At 46.4% G+C, this 17055-nt stretch overlaps 1 protein-coding gene across 6 annotated transcripts in view; it reads left to right on the top strand.

Annotated features, from left to right (window-relative positions):
• The first annotated feature begins 555 nt into the window (after positions 1-555).
• PLEKHM3 (pleckstrin homology domain containing M3) overlaps positions 556-17055 on the top strand; it is a 129030-nt gene continuing 112530 nt past the window's right edge. For 5 of the 6 annotated variants that reach the window (XR_010884531.1, XR_010884530.1, XR_010884529.1 and 2 more), the window contains exons 1-2: positions 8160-8277; positions 11025-11898. Coding sequence is in view for 2 of the 6 variants with exons in the window: in XM_067298815.1 (XP_067154916.1) it covers positions 11295-11898 (604 nt within the window). In the remaining 4 variants the exon portion in view is untranslated. Of the gene's footprint in view, positions 591-8159; positions 8278-11024; positions 11899-17055 lie in introns of those variants that run through there. The other variant, XM_067298816.1, reaches the window with a different exon arrangement.

Raw genomic sequence — 17055 nt, 5'->3', positions numbered from 1 at the left:
TAGTACAGTTAAATTTCGGCACTAATCTTGTCTCTGTGCGGGGAAGCACCGCTGACCCCCTGGGACATGCAGTCAGTGAAGCATCACAGCACCGACGATTTTAAATATGTGCGTGGTGCTGCTCAGCATCGGTCTAGATGCCCGGGGCTTTGAGATGGGGCTACATCTCCACGCGGCGTGTCGCGCTGCGAGGCTGTCTCTGCGCGGGCTATTTTGGGTGGGCTCCCATGCGCCATCCTAAAGCAACAGGGTTACAAATTGTCTTGTGCTCTTGTGATTTTAGGCTAACGGCTCGAACCGGGGCTCTTCTGGCGAGAGGCACCTTGCAGCCGCCCCCGCCGCAGCTCAGGCCCCGCCCGGGAGAGCCGGGAACGCTGCTGCGGCGGGAACGCGGCGGCGGCGGCGGCGTTTCCCGGCGCGGCGGAAGGCTTAGCGCGGGCACGCGCCGCCGCCGCCGGGCGCCCGAGGCGGGGCTGCGGGGCCTGCGCGCCGCCTCCCTCGGCGGCCTCGCCGCGCCGCGCCGCGCCGGCGGCGAGCGAGGGGCGGCCCCTTCCGCGGCGCGGGGCACAGCCGCTCTCCGGGAAGGCCAGGTAAATACCCGCGCCGCTCGCCTCGCCTCGTCTCGCCTCACCTCGCCTCGCCTCGCCTCGCCTCCCCGCCCCGCCGCGCCGCGCCGCGGCCTCCGCCCGCCGCGGGGAGCGCCCGGCGGCTCCGGCCTCTGCGGCGGGCCCGGCCCCGGCCCCGGCCCCGGCCCCGGCCCCGGCCCCGGGCCGCGCGTGCATGTCTGCGCCCGCCGCCGTGATCTGTTCTCCTTCCTTGTGGCCCCGGCCCTCCAAAGGCTTACAGACGAGTCTAGTTTTAGGCACCGTGTAATCCCGCTGAGTGGCTACAGCAAGTCACAATGTGTAGGACTAAGAAAGCATGGGAGTCTTGGGAGGACTAATGCCCAAACACTCAAAACAACGGTAGTTTTCATCTTACCACTTGCAAAGGCTCTTTATTCTATATCAAAAAATTACGTGAATTAAATCCCAGATTTAAAAAATCAGCAATTTGAAATGCAAAAAGAGGGCACTGTGTAGTGGAATAACGGATCTCATTAGTCTACAGTAGGTAGTTACATCATTTCTGCAGAATCTTATCAGCTTGAAATAATGCCGTGTTTTACATTCAATTTAATCAGATGTTTTGAGGTGTCTGCTGGGCTTTTGCAGAGGTCGTTTGTAATAAAGTTACAGTTTGGTCTAGAAAACAGCTGAGACAAATATTTGTGCTGGAGCAGTTACACAAGCCTAGAGCAATGCATGTGGTTGCAGCCAGCCTGCAGGGCTTAGCTGATTGTGGTGAGGCTGCCAGGACCTCAGGGTCTAGGTTGCTGTGGTCATGTGCTGAAGTTCAGTGGTGTTTGGATCACTGGTTCCTTTCCTTCCCCTGCCTCCCCCCTCCTCCCCCCCCCCCCCGATAAATGTGCTAAACCACTATGGCCCTGGCTGTTTGAAAGATAAGAAGAGGGCTTAGTTTGAGACACAAAATGAGTTTGTTATTAAACACTGTAGTTCCAGCAATGTCAGCATTCAACCACTAATAGTTATGGGAAATCAGGGTCTTGCAGTAAAAAGGCTCATACTGTCCAAGCTGCACTGCATGAGTACCACCGCTGGAAAGAAGGGTCAGCCAGAGTTTCAGATCAGGGCTACTCAAATGGCATCGTGCTGGACAGATCCAGACCTCAAGTCTGTTTTCTCATGGCCTTGCCAGGATCCCCAGGAAATAATGTCTCCCATGTTCCTGTGGAAGTTACTGTGTTTCTTACCCTTCTGGCCTCTGGGGCAATGGCAACTGTTGTTCCCAGTTACGTGGGATATACTGGGCTGTTCTGGCAGAACTAGAGCCTGGTCGTTGCTTCTGGCTTGGTGCACTTCAATAAAAGTTACTCTACAGAACTAGGTAAAAATTAATTGTGCAGTCTGGCATAGGCATTAAAGGATTCAGTTATTATATTACTATTTATATCAGCTACTGCTTCACCTAGAAAGGTCCCAAAGCAACTTACTGTCCCTGAGTCCTACTCAGAAGGAGAGAAACGTCTTCATCTGGCAGCCCGCCTCCCCCCCACGTCTTTCATTGCTTAAATGCAGCCACCTCTGGGTAGCAGGGAAAGCATGTCAAGCAGACCACTGCTGCACACGACAGCTGAACAGCTCAGCAGCAGTTTCAGCAGTCTACGCAGCGAGTGCTAGAGGAACAACATCCTCAAGAAGTAAATATGCTTTTCATTTCCATTCAGGACTCATGGAGACAAACAGAAAGTATTTTCATAACCCCCCCCCCCACACACACACAAAACTTCAAGCTTTTAAGGGCTGCTATTTCCTTGCAGAGTAGTTCTAGAAAGCATGGAACAGGGAGATATTTGTAAAATTTCAGTTTGCATTAAACAAAAATGTGTGTTTAAAAATTTTTTTTCTGTCAGTTGGTATATTCAAAGTTCCTCCACTTCCAAGCTGGAAACAAGCTGGTACCTCATGACAGATAATTAGAAGTATTAAACTGAGTCATATTTTTTATTGTTTCTTGAATGTCCAATTCAATCACTTCTCCTCTTACACTCCTATCAGATACTCTGTTCCCTGAGTCTCTCTGTACTGAGCTCAGGAGGTAACAGGCTGGTTTTTTTCTGCTTGTCCTCACACTGTCTATCTGCCTGGCAGAACATGCAGAAATTGTAATCAAGAGCAGCATGCAAAGTGCAAGTTATATACTTTTAAACAAACACATACTCACAAAGCAAACAAATACAAGAGTAGAAGTCACTCAGCTTCCCTTGTGTTGTTATATGGGACTTCAGGTGTGTTTAAGACCACACATCTGTGCCCGAGGCCGAAGCACTGCACCGCTTTGTTTGGTGTGTCCTTAGGGATTTTATGCCTGAAGTGTGGGCTTGGCATGGTTGCATCCAGATGACCTGTAGGTGCAGGGCTGGGACTCAGGCTAGCCTCTATTTCCCTAGGCCTAAATTACTCCCCCTGCTAAGTCAAGATCAGCCAACAGACAGTGTGGACAAAGAGGTAGTTTGATTTTAGTTTGATGTAACCCATGAGTAGTTGATGTACCCACGTGCTGATGTGTTTGGCTGGCCTGCAGCCTGGGCTGTGTGTCATAGTCAGCTTACTCTTCTCCTACCTTTCTGCTTTGCTTTTTTTTCATTTCCTTGCTGAAGGTCCTTGATACTTTCCACAGTCCCAGCCCAGGTACTGAGATTTCACAGTTAATCATCCACAGGAAGTGAAACAACTGCTCAATACTTGTGGTGCTCTCCAGCCAAGAGGGATGTGGCTCACATGGCTGCAAGGCGAAGGCATCAGTGTTAAAGATCTCGAGAGGGCTGTACAGCAGTCTGTCTTGGGAAAAGGAAAGCTTCTATGATCTGTTGTCCTCTGCTGCCCAGTCCTCCTCATCCTCTGTATCCACTTTGTTCAGGTGCAGCATGCTGTTGCGCACTCTTCAGCTTGGGGGTTGTTGCATTTTAATTATTATTTCCAGAGTGCAGTTACAATTAAAAGCTGTGTGTACTGTAAGCAATACTTATTATTCATTACTGTACGGTCATCACTGTATGAGGCATCTGTAGCTGTGATGTGTTAGTTTGCCATGTAGGGAGGATGCCTGGGGAGCCTCCTTGTTAAAAGGCATTGGGCCAGGTCAGTGGCTGGGGTAAATCTGTGCTTTCACTCCTGTATGCTTGCTAAGTGTCTGCTTTCCCTGATGGACTTCTTTTCCTCCCCAATTTCACCTCCTTGTTTGTTAATTTTGTCTGGTTTGGGCTTTTTTTTCTGTAGCGTGGAAGAGATCACTGCTGTCTCTTAGCTTCACTGAGGTTAGGCACCAAGTTCATTGCAACTGTTCCTGCTCTTCACCTCTCCCTGGGTCTAGCACAGAGAACATAGGAGCTCTTCTTTACTGATAAATTTTGGCAGTCCCTTTTCATCCTCAAATGCAGGGAGATGATAGCAAACAGGTGGGTTTTGTAGCACAGAAATGGCTACACTTGCACAGTTATTTTCTAGTGCTTGGCTCCACAGCCAAGCATTACTTACTGGAGAGCCTCTTTCTCCAGCAATTGTGAGCTTTTCCTGAATATTGTCAGTGGTTGGGTGCAGGAGTGTCAGTCAGAAAGTACTTATTTTGGCACATTTTTAAAGTAAGAACTTTTGGAAATTTTAAGCAGTTATGTTCTCAGTTGTGTAATAGGAGAGAGAGCTAGCAGTGTATGCATGGGATTCCTAATCACTAGGAATATAAGTATTTTGAACCAGGACTGTTCTTTGGTTACGTATGGATGGCATACAGTATGGTGGGTCTGACTGGGAACCTTGCTTGCGGAGTCTTCAACCCACAGCAGCCATAGCACTATGCTTCCTGTACTGTTAAAAGAAAGAGGGCTTCTGGCCAGGAGGAAGACCTGGGTGTCATCATGCTTTGAAAGAGCTCAGGGTCAGAAAAAGGCTGAGAGTGTTTGTTGAGTAGGCCTTGCTATGGTCTAAGTAGATAAAACATCATCTACTGTCCAGCTACAGCAGGGAGACGCTGGAAAGATGGCACGGCACAATAGCTTGTGTTTTGCTGCCGCTTTCAGTTCTTTTTGCAAGCAATCTGTGCCAGGAACATATAAAAGTGCGTAGACAGCGGTAAAGACTGGGTGTGTAACAGTCAGCCACCTGTGAATCCTCATGCCCTCTTCTGCTCATTCAGATGTGCCCCCTGACAAATGTAGCTCAACTTCTTAACTGGGAGGTAGCTTCTAAGTCTTCAGCTTGACAACTTTCTCAGGGATTCTGTATAGCAGAGCCGGGTTCTCAGGGACTGTCATTGACCTAAATGCATCTCATTCGGATTCTGGGCAACACTTGGCTGATGTGACCCACATAGCTAGCCAGAGATTTTTGTAGCAGCAAAACCTGTAGGGTGTGCTGAGGAAGGTCTGCACTGATTTTTCAAGGTGCAACTCAAAAGACATTCAGGTTGCAGGTGGAGGTTGCTCAGAGACTGACTGACAGAAAAGCCCATCAGATATTAGCTGCAGCAGCCCCAGTGGTTTGTGTTCAAGGAGGCCACACATCCATCGTTTCCTCAGATCACCTGTTACTTAGACAAGGCTTGTCACAGACCATAGGCTGGGCTGTAGTGGTCCAGGCCTGCAGCATGCCAGAAATAAAGGCCTCTGTGGTGCTTGCCTTTGTTCTGTTACCAAATTGCAGCTTTGCTCTCTCATGGAGACAGGAGCCAGAGTTTGAAGCCCCTGGCCTCATTTTCTACTGTCCAAGAGTCAACAAGAGTCTGCCTGTCTCTTGGGGAGTGACATGGGTCTTCATTGCCTCTCAAGGAATTTGCTTGTGTGGTTTTGTTGGGGTGAGGGGGTGGGGGACCCTGTGGGCTGTGTTTCCTTGCCGTATGAAGTGCAGGACTGTGGAAAGTTTGTTTGCAGGAGCAGTTCAGCAGTAGGTTTTGTGTGGAACACCTCCACCCTCTGAGTTTCAGCAAACTCTGTCAGACTGCCTGGCATGAGTCACCCTCATGGCAGCTTTATCTTTTTTTTGCTTTAGAGGTAGGAGAACTAAAAACTTGGGTCTTTTTCTTCTTGTTGGATTGAAAACTGAGCTTCTGACCTGATCCTGGGGAGCTTGGGCAAAGTTTTACAGTGCTTAGTTTAATTTTGTTTGGTAAAAACAGTTTGGGTCTGCCCTGGAGAAGAGGAGCTATGTAAAGCTGTCATAGTACAATATTTCACTTTTTAAAATCTCTAGTGGCTCAGAAATTCATTGGTAATGTAAGGTTTTGTCTGCAGCCACTGCTGTGCACTCCTTTGCCATTAAAATGAAGAATATGGGACAGAGAGGATGCCTCTCTCTGTTTTTCCTGTTAGGATAGGAGTTTCTGCCCACAGTTGCTATGAGTTTTGAGATGGGCAGAGCTGGATCCCACAGTAGTGATGGGGGATGTTCAAGTGTCCAGGGGCTCCAGGAGGCTGAGAATGAGACAGAGTAAGTTCTCCAGTGGCTGAGACACCACTGCTTTCTATTCACATACAGGTTCTTTTTAAAACTGCTCTTGTGGTCTTGAGATCAAATTCCCTGAAATGTCCAAACTTCCCCTGAGACTTTGAGCCTAAGAATTGTTAGGAATCAGTGAGACCTGGGGACTTTTAACAATATGACCCCACCTTTTGGTAACTTTTGCTGGCTGGCCGCTCCTTTCGTTTATGCATTTCCTCCTGAATACATTGCTTGTCAATGTCATTGGTTGTTCCTCTCTAACTCTCTCTCCAAATACAAGAAAAAACAGAAAACCCTTGTTTTCATTATTTTACACGTCTCTATCACCTGTTCTCTGAAGAAGCAAGTCTGTGGGCACCTAAACTGACAAGACTGCTTTCTTACCAAGTTGTCAGATGCCTCCTATCCCTCTTTCTCCCTCTGCTACCCACAGTGTTTTCGGATCCATGCAACACTAACTGCTTATGCTGTGGCTGATTTGGAGAGACCCTGGTGCTGGCATTGGCCTGCTGGCTTCTGCCTCCTGGAAAGGGTAAGGGACTGTGTCCTTACTGCCTCTCCCTCAGCAGGAATGTGAGTTTGGGCCTGTTTCCTCTCCAGTGTTCGGTAGTAGTGCAAAAACTGTGTTTTTACAGATGTTACTGCTCTGTCACATCTAATTGAAATTAGGCATCAGATTCAGAAGAAAGAGAGGGAGGGAGAATAACTGGTAGATAGGTAGGATGATGGCACAAACCCTGTTTCCTTAGGAAGCCAAACTGAAAGATGGTTCTTTTATATAAATTTTTTGTATGGATTGCTGAACTAATGCATCTCACAGATTCCTAAACACCTCCTGGTTCTAGCTTGCTTTCTTTTTTGAGCTAGAGTGAACAGTCTTGAACATAATGTATAAGCTCAAGGTACGCAGCTGGTGCCTATTACGGTGTTATATGTCATCTGCAAGATTTCTTTCTACCCTTGCCTGCTCCATGCTTTTTAATTATTGCAATGTTATGTTCAGGTATTTTCCCTGGCACATGGGAATCCAGAAAAGCACATCAGGAAGTTAAATGATTCCTTCCAGCGTACGTTCCTTCGTGTGTGTATGTCATCCCTGATTTTTCTTTGCTGTCAGATTGCTGTGTCACCTAAGTAAGTCCCTGTCGCTTCTCTAAGTGTTGCCTAATCTTAACTAAATTGAACTTCTGTCTCTCATGTGGCATGACCAGCAATCCTTGCTCTTTACCTCAGCCATGTAAGTAATGTGACTATTATAAACTCATGTCAGTAAAGACTTTACTCATGTTGTAAGTGCACATTAATTATCTGACTTCTGCATGTGCATGGGTGTGCTGTGCCTGTGCTAGATACACATATTGAAACATGTATTTTTCAGCTGCTGCAAGCTCTGTGTCAGACTGTTTTTGCTAAGTACAATGTGCCATGTTCCTTCACTTTTTTTCAGTAAGGTTAGTTCCCAGGGGCCTGGCTGAGCTATTAGGTTGTCTGCTTCCCATAACAAAGCCGTGCTTACAGTTGCCCCTAGCTTTGGCAAACTTTAATAGCTTAGACTGATGCTTCCCTCTTCTTCTCCTATTTACTACCTTAGACAGAATTTCTTTGGAAAATTTCATGTGTTTCAGAGAACCATAAAGCAATATACTTTATAGTTCATCCTATCATATTCTTTGTCTTTTTTTCCCTCCTCCTTCATGTGTAAGGAGTGATTACCACTGCTTTTCCTCCTAGATGAGACTCTGGAGCTGTTTACTGGCATATCAAAGTTTGCTTTCATTTGGCACCAAATCAGTGCAGAAATGAATGATTTTTTTTTGTTGAATGCCACTGTCAGAAAATGCCAAATTGTGTTTATGGAGAATATGCGATTGCAGAATCCCAGCACAAGTGGGAACGTACTGCACAGTTGGCACAGCAATTTCTTTATGTAAGGAGGGGATGAGCCCCCACCACTGAGGTCATCTTTCACACATTTGTTGAGCAGGGCAAACAGAGGAAGCTGGAGAAGGTAGCAGTGTTGCAATTTGTGAGCCATGTGATGCAGGGGCCTGTCATCTTCCCATGACCTTGTGATTCAGCATCTTACTGGACTTGAAATCATTTTGTACTTCTGGAAGACTACAATTGTCTACGTAACACTTGTTAGATCCAGTATCACAGGATCTAGGAAACCTGCAGGCACAAGAAGCATGGCCTCCAGCATTCAAAAATGAACCTGCTAAATGTAAGTGTGGATTTTCTCCCCTTCCCTTCTACCTTTTCTAATGATTTATAATAAAGAACGCAGCAACATTACATCTTCTACCACGGAAGTTCTTCCTCTGAAATGTTTCAGTGTGTCACAAGCCCTTCTGGAATGATTGCTGCTCCAGTGGCTTCAGTCTCTTGTGTGGGAGCAAGGCTGTGTTCTCTGCCAGCCCCTGTGAAGTGGCATTTTTGTATGGGCTAGCCTGTAGCTCTCGCTGTTTGGTGTATGATTAAGTCAGTGTTCTGTTTATTCAAGTGAATGCCGGTTGCAATTTTGCAACTTTTAAATATTATTCTTGCTTTAAGGACAGAATAAGTGGGTACGTTGCATCACGTCATGTCCTTTAACATGTCTTCATTCATTCTTTGCTGTGTGCGTGCGTCCTGCTCACCTGCGCGTTCTGGCAGAAGCTGTCTAAATGCAGGTCCCAGTGGAGCCCAGGAAAGGTCTCGTGTTGTGTTCCAGGTGCCGGGAACTGAAAGCACTTTGTTTACACTTGTTCCATGGCAAACCATTGTGTCAATGCTTTAAAAGATGAGATTTGAGGCAGAGCATGGCATGTTAGCACCAGCTGCTGCCCTTCCTCCAGAGATGCTGCATTTTAGTGTTGGAAATGGGAAAGGAGGCTAAATCCTGGCTGTGTCAGAGCTCCCAAGCTCTGAAGTACCAGGGGCAGAATGCTGTTTTGAGGATGCTGGCAGGAGCGAGCTTCGATGCTGTCATCGCTCAGTGCTGCATTAAGCTAACTAAGTGGATATGCCCAGAACAACTTAATTTCCCACTGCCATCAATTGGCATGGTCGCACAGCTTTGCAAAGGGTCTGTTGCCTTACTGTCCTGATTTGAAACCACTCCTTATCTTTTTTTCGGTCTTTTTTTCACCCTCTGGTCGTGGATATGGCTTTACCTTTACTCTCTTACTTAACATTTTTCTGTTGAAGCTGATCCGTTTCCTGGTTCACTATGAGACTAGTGAAGTGAATCCTTACAAACAGATAAGGACAGAGAAGGCTCAAAGTTTCCGTGGTTATGTATGTGACAATTTATTGCCTTTTCAAATAATTTACCTGGAAAATATTTTACAAAGATTGTGATCTGGACTGCTGATCCATTATGAGGGAGGGTGAGATGCTGCTTTGAACATAAGCACGTCATGGCTGGCCACAGCGGAGGTGGGGAGGGGGGAAGCCAGCAGCTGGTGGTGGAGGGGTGGTTCATGCTACAGGGTTCTGTGCCCCCTTCTTGGGGGTGGTGGTGGTGTCGGTCTCCTTTGGCTTGCGGTAGGGAAGAGTGCCTCTTCAAACAGCTTAGGTGATGCAAGTTCCTCATGAGCAAGGCAAATAGACTGTTCTGGATTAAAAAAAGAACCTTGTATGTAAATATTTTGTGTGTTTCATGCTGCTTAATTGATGTTTTTTCCTGCTAAGCATAAATCTATACGGGTCCTGGTAGCACTTTAGCAGTACTCACAAGCTAATGAGCTGCTAATTATCAGCCCTGCGCAGGCTAATTAGTTCCATTAAGAATGTATTAATCTAGGCGGAGCGCTGAGCTAATGCAGCTTTGCTGCTTTTAGGACTTGGGCTACTGTGGTCAAAACTGGGACATAGATCTCTATGATTTGGGGTTGTGCTGCGTGTATAGGCTGTAGGTGCTGTGATTTCTTCTAGCAGCAGTAAGACCTGTTCTCCAGCTAGCAAATGACCAGTCTCTAGGTCCCAAGAATTTGCACATATTTGACTGTTTTCTCCAATTTAAACATGTCTGTTCTGCACTTCCTGCTGCATGGCAGAGCTGTGGGTTGAGCTTCAGGGCAGAGAGATGAGAGAGCAGCAGGCCTGGTAAGACAGCAGGCTTGGTAAGACCCCCTTATTGCACCACAAGGAGTGCGAACCCCCTTCCTTCCTCCGCACAGGAGTGAGCTCAGATGGGTCAGTACAGCTCTGCAGTGGTTCCAGCCTGAAAGCCTTTCTTTGCCTCTCTGCTTTCCACAGTGGACTCGCTGCTTAGAAGTAAAGATCTGCAGTTTTCTGGCAGTTCTGGGTATGGTATATTTTGTTTTACTAGTAGGATGTGTCCCCCATCTGGGACTTTGCTTGTCACACCATTTCACATAGGTACCCAGCGATACCCTAGAGAGAAAGTCCATGTGAAGTGCTCTGCAGCAGCCCTTTAGCATTGATTCGTTTGGCAAATATCACAGCCCCATTTATGCAGACAGGTAGGAAAGTAGCTGCTGCAAAATTCACGTCAGTCTCCTAAACGTGGGAATGCAAACAATCCATGAGAAAAAAATACTCCTAAACTATTCAAGGCTGGTTGGCTTGTTTTGCTGACCCTTATTTTTCAATTTTTTCTTACAGCCTCTTGGGAACATGTATCAGGCATTCCCTAGGTGGCTGCATTTGCAATGTTGATCAATGCCACCTTTCAGTGTAGCTCTCTAAAGCTTATTTTGGTTAATAAATGCTATCACTGTGGTTCCCCTTTATCTGGTGCCCCACCTTACTCTGTGCAGTCTCCAATTCAAGAAGTGATACTCCACAAATTTCACATACAATGAACAACACAGACCCCAAAGCGGGTTACTTTATACACTAATGTTGCGAAATGAAGGAGACAGTAAAATCAAGGGAACTAAGACCGTGGGAAGAGTTAGGTGATTAAACAGCCTTCTGTGGGAGAAGGCCCATATTAAAATGATGTTTTGCTCTGCTTTACAGGCACTCTCCATCTCTATAAGTTTGTTCCACAGCGTATCTGCGTCACACTCGACTACAACCAACTGAATCAGTGGATGTTAAGTCTCACATCTGAAGACAAGGGTTGATTTGGTTCTACCATTAAAGATTTTGACTGGTGAATGTATTTGTCCCCCCACCTCTAAGTTAATGGAGTGGCAAGGGCAGATGTGAAGCAGCTCTTAGCCTGGATATTCATGCAGTATCTTCTTAGCGCATCACAACACATTGGTGCCACTGGCAGCACAGGATATGGAGGCTCTCGAAGTTGATGATATTAGCCCTGCCTTGGAAGTGACTGAAGACTTTTTCAATAATTTTGATACTAAGCTTGATAAGATCGTGCAGCCTTCCGAGGTGTATGGTGTACAGGAGGTCCCAGAGCTGGTTGGGCACGAGGTATTTGATCAGATAACAGAGAGCAGGAACCTGAGGAATGTCACCTCCTTAGCCAAAACTAGCCTTATCTGGGATCGCTGCAAAAATGGACTCTTGGAAACCAAAGCCCAGGCAGCATTCCCTGCCAAAGAACAGCTTGTGGTGCGGAGGGGAAGAGCTGCCGATAACCTTGCTTGGGTAGGTGAAGGGGAGACTTCAGCTTTTAACATCTTCAACATCTGTCAGCGGAGGAGAGACAGGCCTCGCTCTGTGAATGACATCCTAGTGCAGAACGAGGAAGCCTCCACTTTCAAGCCAGGACACAACAGGTCCCGCTCTGATATCAGCTGTGTGGACTGGGGAGTGCTGCTCACGGGCACCGCTCTGCAGCAGCCGCCTCCACCTGCCGAGGACAATAACTGTGCTCTGCTCTCTTACCTGGCATTGACTAAGGGGGAGGACATCCAAGGAAACACAGGTGCGTACTGATGCTTTATTGTTTCTATGATGTGAGGGCTTTCCTGTTTGTCAATATTCATCTTGAAAGAGGAGCTGTTTGTTTAAAAGAAAAAACCCCAGCTGTGAGCTAGCTCCTCAGATGATGGAAATCAGCATGGCTCTGTTATCTCCAGTATAGCTTTTTCTGTTTGTGTGGCTAAGGATCTGTTTTTAAAACAATCCCGACTTCTGTTCCTTTCACAGTTTGAGAAACTACATTTGTTTTACTTTTTGCTCCTACTTCATTCAGTTTGACTCAGGTAAAAAGCATTTGTTTGTTTTGTATTTCTGATCATTTTCTTACCTGATTTTCCTAAACTAAAAAATCTTTGAATGGTAAAGCTATTTGAAGAATGGCAAATCCAAACAAAGGCAGTTTTTATAAAAAAAAAAAAAAATAAAGAGCAGCTATTAAATAGAGGGTATAAAAAGCTTTACTGCAAGGCCTGAGATCTCTGCTCTATTTCTTTAAGAAATGCTGGCTATTCAGTTCATAAACAATTAGCAAAAACTTAAGCATGCCATTTGTGCTTGTCAATACTAATGCATCTCTGCCAGCTTTGTATGGGATACAGGAAGTCTTGTTATCAGATTGACGCAGGCATCTCCAGCGAGGCATGTGAAGCAATGTTTCAGCAAACGATACTTTTCCTTTTCCTTTCCCAAGCAGCCCACTAGAAGAGATTCTGCTCATGGCTTTGGAAAAGCTGAACTGTTGTGTCCCTCTCTATGATTTATTTTGTAGATGCCAGAAGTGAACTGTGCGCTTAAGGGAAAGAAAAACAGTTCGTGCCACAAAGATTTTATAATCTAAATAAAGGCATGGCTTAATAAAGGAATTTCAAAAAAACAAAGGGTTGGGGAAGCCTGTATGTGTGGTAGAATGACACCAGTTATAAATAACTAGGCTGTTCAGGGTTAAAACAAGCCTTTTAGGGCAGATTTTCCAAAAAAGTCAGCAGTTTGGGGGCATGAAAAGCAGGTGCCTAAATGTAGTGTTTTTAAATATATGTATATACACATGCACACAAATCTGACCTGTAGGTTACTGTATTATGTTGTGACATAGTTGCTGTATCCCCAAGCAAGCTGCTCGTGGTGTGCAAAGGCAATATACCTACTGTTATTTTTCTTCAGGGATACATTTTGCCTCCTGTAGGCTAGGTGTTCGGTTCTTCTGCTGTCCCTCCTGCAGAAGGCGCCTGCAGGCCTGGAGATAGAGCTGTTGGGTTCTGTCAGCTGTAATCCTGTCTGGGCATTTAAGGGGTTAAACTTAGGACATGACACGTTTATGTGCCCACAGAAACTCTAGCAAAATCTAGTGTCATACAGGTCAATACATGTACCCTGATTGTGTTTGAAGCTTAATCTTTTTGACCCAGTTTCCCCACCCTGCCTTCAAAAAAAAAAAGAAAGGGAGGGGGAGAAGGGGGGGAAGGAGGAAGAGGGGGTTAATTATACTATTTATGGTAAGAAATATCTGGAGCAAAGAACTAAGCTTCTGGTCTAAGCCATTCTGTATTTACAGGCTTGTTCATGTACTTGGCCAGTGAGTGTCATTTCAGGCTGTCACTGGATCCCCAAACTCCAAGAAGCAAGCCACTAATGCAGCTGGCCCTGAGCAACAGTGTCCAAGGCTGCACAGGCCTCAGTTCGGTCACTCCAGGCCTCGAGGACAGGAAACTACAAGAGTACTGTGGGATGCACCCCAATGCAGTGCACCTCTGTCTGGGGTGACACACATTACACCCACCCTTATACACGCATGCAAGGCAATGTGATGTAACTGTTCATGAAAGGAAGCAAAATGAAAAATGGAAACAATGATTTTGTGACCCCCCCGGCAAACAAAGAAACCTGTTAGGAATTGCCATCCCAGGCTGCGATTGCTTCCGAAGTCATGGATGGCGTACTGAGGTCTCTCCCGCTCCTGCGTAAGAGTCTGGGCTCTCGGGAGCTGGGCTCTCTGCAGCGGAGACTCAGTGTGGTCAAGTTGTTCTGGGATCTCAGAGGTGAACTGAGCAAGAGAAAGAAATGGATTAGTAATAATTGCTGCAGAAGTTCTAGGAAACTCCTCTAGCCCAGCAGCAGTCAGTAGCTTTGAGGAGCTCAGCCCGCACTTATTCTACTGCTTTTCACAAAGGTGGTCGAGGCATTTGTCAGTGTTTGCATTGTGCCTTCCAAAAGCCTTTCTCCATGGGATCTTTGAAGGCGGTGGTACCATCTTTGAGAGAGGAGGACTTCTGTGCTCTGAAAATGGACTCTTTTAACTTGTTTGCTTGACCTGTTCTGTTCAGCTACTGTACAGGTTTTAAAAGGTAGCTGTGGTATTTCTTCCCTCTGAGTTAACAAGAGAGCCTGCCTTAGAGTTTGCTGCTACTGTGAACTGAGCTGAAAAGAAAAAAGCAAAACCAAGAAAGTGGGTGCTGCAGGTATGTGTATTTGGGACTGATCATTATTTTCCACTGGAGACCTTATATACATATTAAGCCTGGCTCAAAAATGTATTTTAAGCTTGGCTAACAGCTGCTGCAGTGGTTGAAGGGGTCATAGTAGCCTCAGCCTGTTGAGGGATTACTTTACAAGGCTTTAACAAAGATTAAACAAATGTCTGTGAGATACTGAGAACAACTTCAGCCCCTCCTTTTAGTCTTTGCTGTGGTACAGAACTTCCCTCCACAGCCTGCAGAGGTCTCTTAGTACTCTGAGGCTGGCCAAGTTATTGCATGGACTAGCTTTTCACAATTCCTTTTTCCTTATCTTCATAGTATATTTATTACTATGAGTTTATCTGTTCCTGCTGCTCACTTTTTCATAATACAAATAAAGTGAAACTGGATCCTTTCCATGCACTGTGAAAGAAAAAGATTTGAAAAGACGCTTTGCCTTTAGGGGCAGTATCTCCTTGGTCCTGCTGGTAAAACATCTAGTGTACTAGAAAAGTGCTGTTTGTGCTAGCAAGCAGTGTCAAGCCCTAAGTGGAGCTAGGAAAGAAGGAAGTTGTAAGCGAATTCAAGGAAGGCTTTTGTATTTCTGAGCATGTGGCCTGGCAAATAAAGGGAGAACACTGTTTCTGCTGTATCCAGTGAAAGCCTGTTTAGATCCTTAAAACACAATATGTGAGCAGTTATCTTTGATAGTCATGTGGATGTTTTCATTCAAACACAGCCACTCCCTGAGAGTGTGGGTGCGATAGTACTTTTCCCGGGTAGCTCTTTCTTTGACTGCTGTGCCTGTGAGCCCCGGGGAACTGCAGAGCTTTCCTTGCGCTGGGCGCCTGCATGCTGAAAAACTGCCCCTACTGCAGAGAGTTAACAGCGTCGTGCCCCTCTCCAGCGAGCAGTTATGCACATACTCAACCAGTCCCATTGATTTGGGCAGTATACTCTGTCAGGAAGCTGGGCACGTAGAATAATTTGCAGCACTGTGGCATGGCAAAATAGGCATGTCAAAGAAAGGTGACTTCCCTAAAACTGTCCAACAAGGCCAAATCCTTTTTTTCCCTTCTCTTCAGATCTTTTTACCTGGCCAGGAGTCTAGCCATTGTTTGGGACACTTTAAAGGTATGATCTTGTCTTTGGAGACTGCAGGGGATGTTTCCAGAGAGGTTTGGACCCCTCTTTGTATACCTCTTGGGTATATGACATACTTTTCTAGTGTGTTTTTGTGGTGAGAGGCATAGCTAAGCCTGTACCCGTGAGCAATGCACCACTGATTCATAGATTGGGGAGCGGGGATCCTTGAGGTCTGAGGAATCATTTTACAGTGCTGCTTCCTCCTATCCCAGGGATCACACAGACTTCAAGGATCTAATTTATCCACTGCAGCAAATACTAGCCATATATGGCATAAAGAAGCCTAGATTCCACTTTACCCAGATGCTGTTAGTGTTGTGTTCAGCAGAAAAGAGAAGGGTGAGTCTGAGGGGATCCTGACTAAGTGTATGAGTCGATGAGGAAAATTCAAAGGGTTTTCTTTGACTGAATTTATTGCTTGTAAAAGGAGCATGTGTGAGAGCTGTGGTGTTACGATCATTCACAGAAACAGATGCAGCACGCAAATTGCTAGGCCTGCAGATTTCGACAAGCTGTTCCAGCACAACCTGTGATCTGGGGTGACCAAGGGAAGGATAGTACATTTGTGGTTTTGCAAAAGCATCCCTATAGCACTGTCTTTTGTGTCTGTGGTATGCGTAAGCCAGACAGTCAGGGCAGACTGATATGCTATTAATTGCCATTTTGTCACCAAAATCGTTCTTGTCTGAGGCCTTTTGGTAACAGTTTGATTGGCAGAACATTATAGCTGTGTGAAACTGCACAGAAGATAAGGGTGCTGGTCATCCAAGGGACAGATGTGCAGAAACACTTCTGCACCTTCCTGTCTTGAGAGCAGGAAGCCTTGTACCGCTTAGTAATAATCCTAGAGGTGTCAAGCCAGTTAGAGAGCCAATGTCCCCATGGCCAATTTATTTTTGGCATTAAAAGGTAGTCAGGAAAGAGGTGGCTATGCCAGGGAAAATAGGGGCCTTTTAAGATTTGTGGGGGCAAAGTTGTTATTTAAGATCCAATGTCCATTGCATGTCCTCCACTGAGCTGGGGTCCTTGCATGCCAGGTGCTGTCTGTGCGTCTTGCAAGAGATGGTCCCCTCTCCAAGGAGATTATAGCTTAAATAAGCCATGCAGTAGAGAATGGGTGGGTGAGCAGAGACAGAGAGAGGTGAGGTGCTTTGCTTAGGATCCCAGAGGAGCAGAGCTAGGAGTAGAGACTGGATCGCCTGACTTCAGCTCATCTGCTGGGTGGATCTGCCCCTCTTAATCCCTCTGTGAACTCGGGCAGTGCTGCACCTAGTCCCTGCAGGCTGCTCCTGGGTGTTGCTTCAGCTGGGGCTCCCTCGGAGCTGGAAGGGTCCCAGGGGCTGGCAGAGAGCAGGAGCAGGAGAGGGTGGTAGGGCTGGATGGCTGTGTTGGCGTGGGGTGATGTGACCTGATCCGCTCCCTGGCTCGGGAGGCTGTGGGAGGGCGCAGAGCGGTGGAGACGGGAGTGCAGTGGGAGTGATGGGAGGGGCTCCTGTAGAGTAGATAATAAGTTCGCAGTGCAGGGGGATTACAGTAAACACCACTGATGAGTTTGGTTGTGA

The sequence above is a fragment of the Apteryx mantelli genome, chromosome 6 (assembly GCF_036417845.1).
Source record: "Apteryx mantelli isolate bAptMan1 chromosome 6, bAptMan1.hap1, whole genome shotgun sequence".
Classification (NCBI taxonomy): domain Eukaryota; kingdom Metazoa; phylum Chordata; class Aves; order Apterygiformes; family Apterygidae; genus Apteryx; species Apteryx mantelli.
The sequence above is the reverse complement of the archived record's forward strand: the minus strand, read 5'-3'. Positions and strand labels throughout refer to the sequence as shown.